Consider the following 369-nt stretch of genomic DNA (forward strand, 5'->3'; position numbering starts at 1 on the left):
CCTGCTGGCCAGCGTGTAGATGACGGGGTTCATGGCGGAATTCAAGACGGCCAGCGCCACGAACCAATCGGCTTTGAGCAGAACCGGGCACATTTTGTTCCCGCAGGCCACGTCGACGAGCAGCAGCACGAAGATGGGAGTCCAGCAGGTGATGAAGACGCCCACCACGATGCTGACGGTGCGCAGGAGCGCCATGGAGCGCTCGCAGTTGCTGTGCTTGGTGACTTTGCGGCTGCTGCTCTTCACCAGGGCGTAAATGCGGGCGTAGAGGACGAAGATGGCCAGCAGGAGCGAGATGAAGATGGTGATGCAGAACGCGACGTAGCTCTTGCTGTAAAGAGGTAAGATGGTGGAGCACTGAGGAAGATC

The 369-nt window shown here is 59.1% G+C and overlaps 1 protein-coding gene across 1 annotated transcript; it reads right to left on the minus strand.

The window, feature by feature from the left end:
- Positions 1 to 3: 3 nt before the first annotated feature.
- Positions 4 to 366, minus strand: LOC107734704 (sphingosine 1-phosphate receptor 3-like; the record flags this gene model as incomplete). The annotated part of the gene is made up of 1 exon (XM_016546660.1): positions 4 to 366. A coding segment is annotated over one exon (363 nt), but the record flags the coding sequence as incomplete, so codon positions are not given.
- Between the last annotated feature and the right edge of the window lie 3 nt (positions 367 to 369).

This window comes from Sinocyclocheilus rhinocerous, unplaced genomic scaffold, assembly GCF_001515625.1.
Source record: "Sinocyclocheilus rhinocerous isolate Xijiao unplaced genomic scaffold, SAMN03320098_v1.1 C35070141, whole genome shotgun sequence".
Lineage (NCBI taxonomy): Eukaryota > Metazoa > Chordata > Actinopteri > Cypriniformes > Cyprinidae > Sinocyclocheilus > Sinocyclocheilus rhinocerous.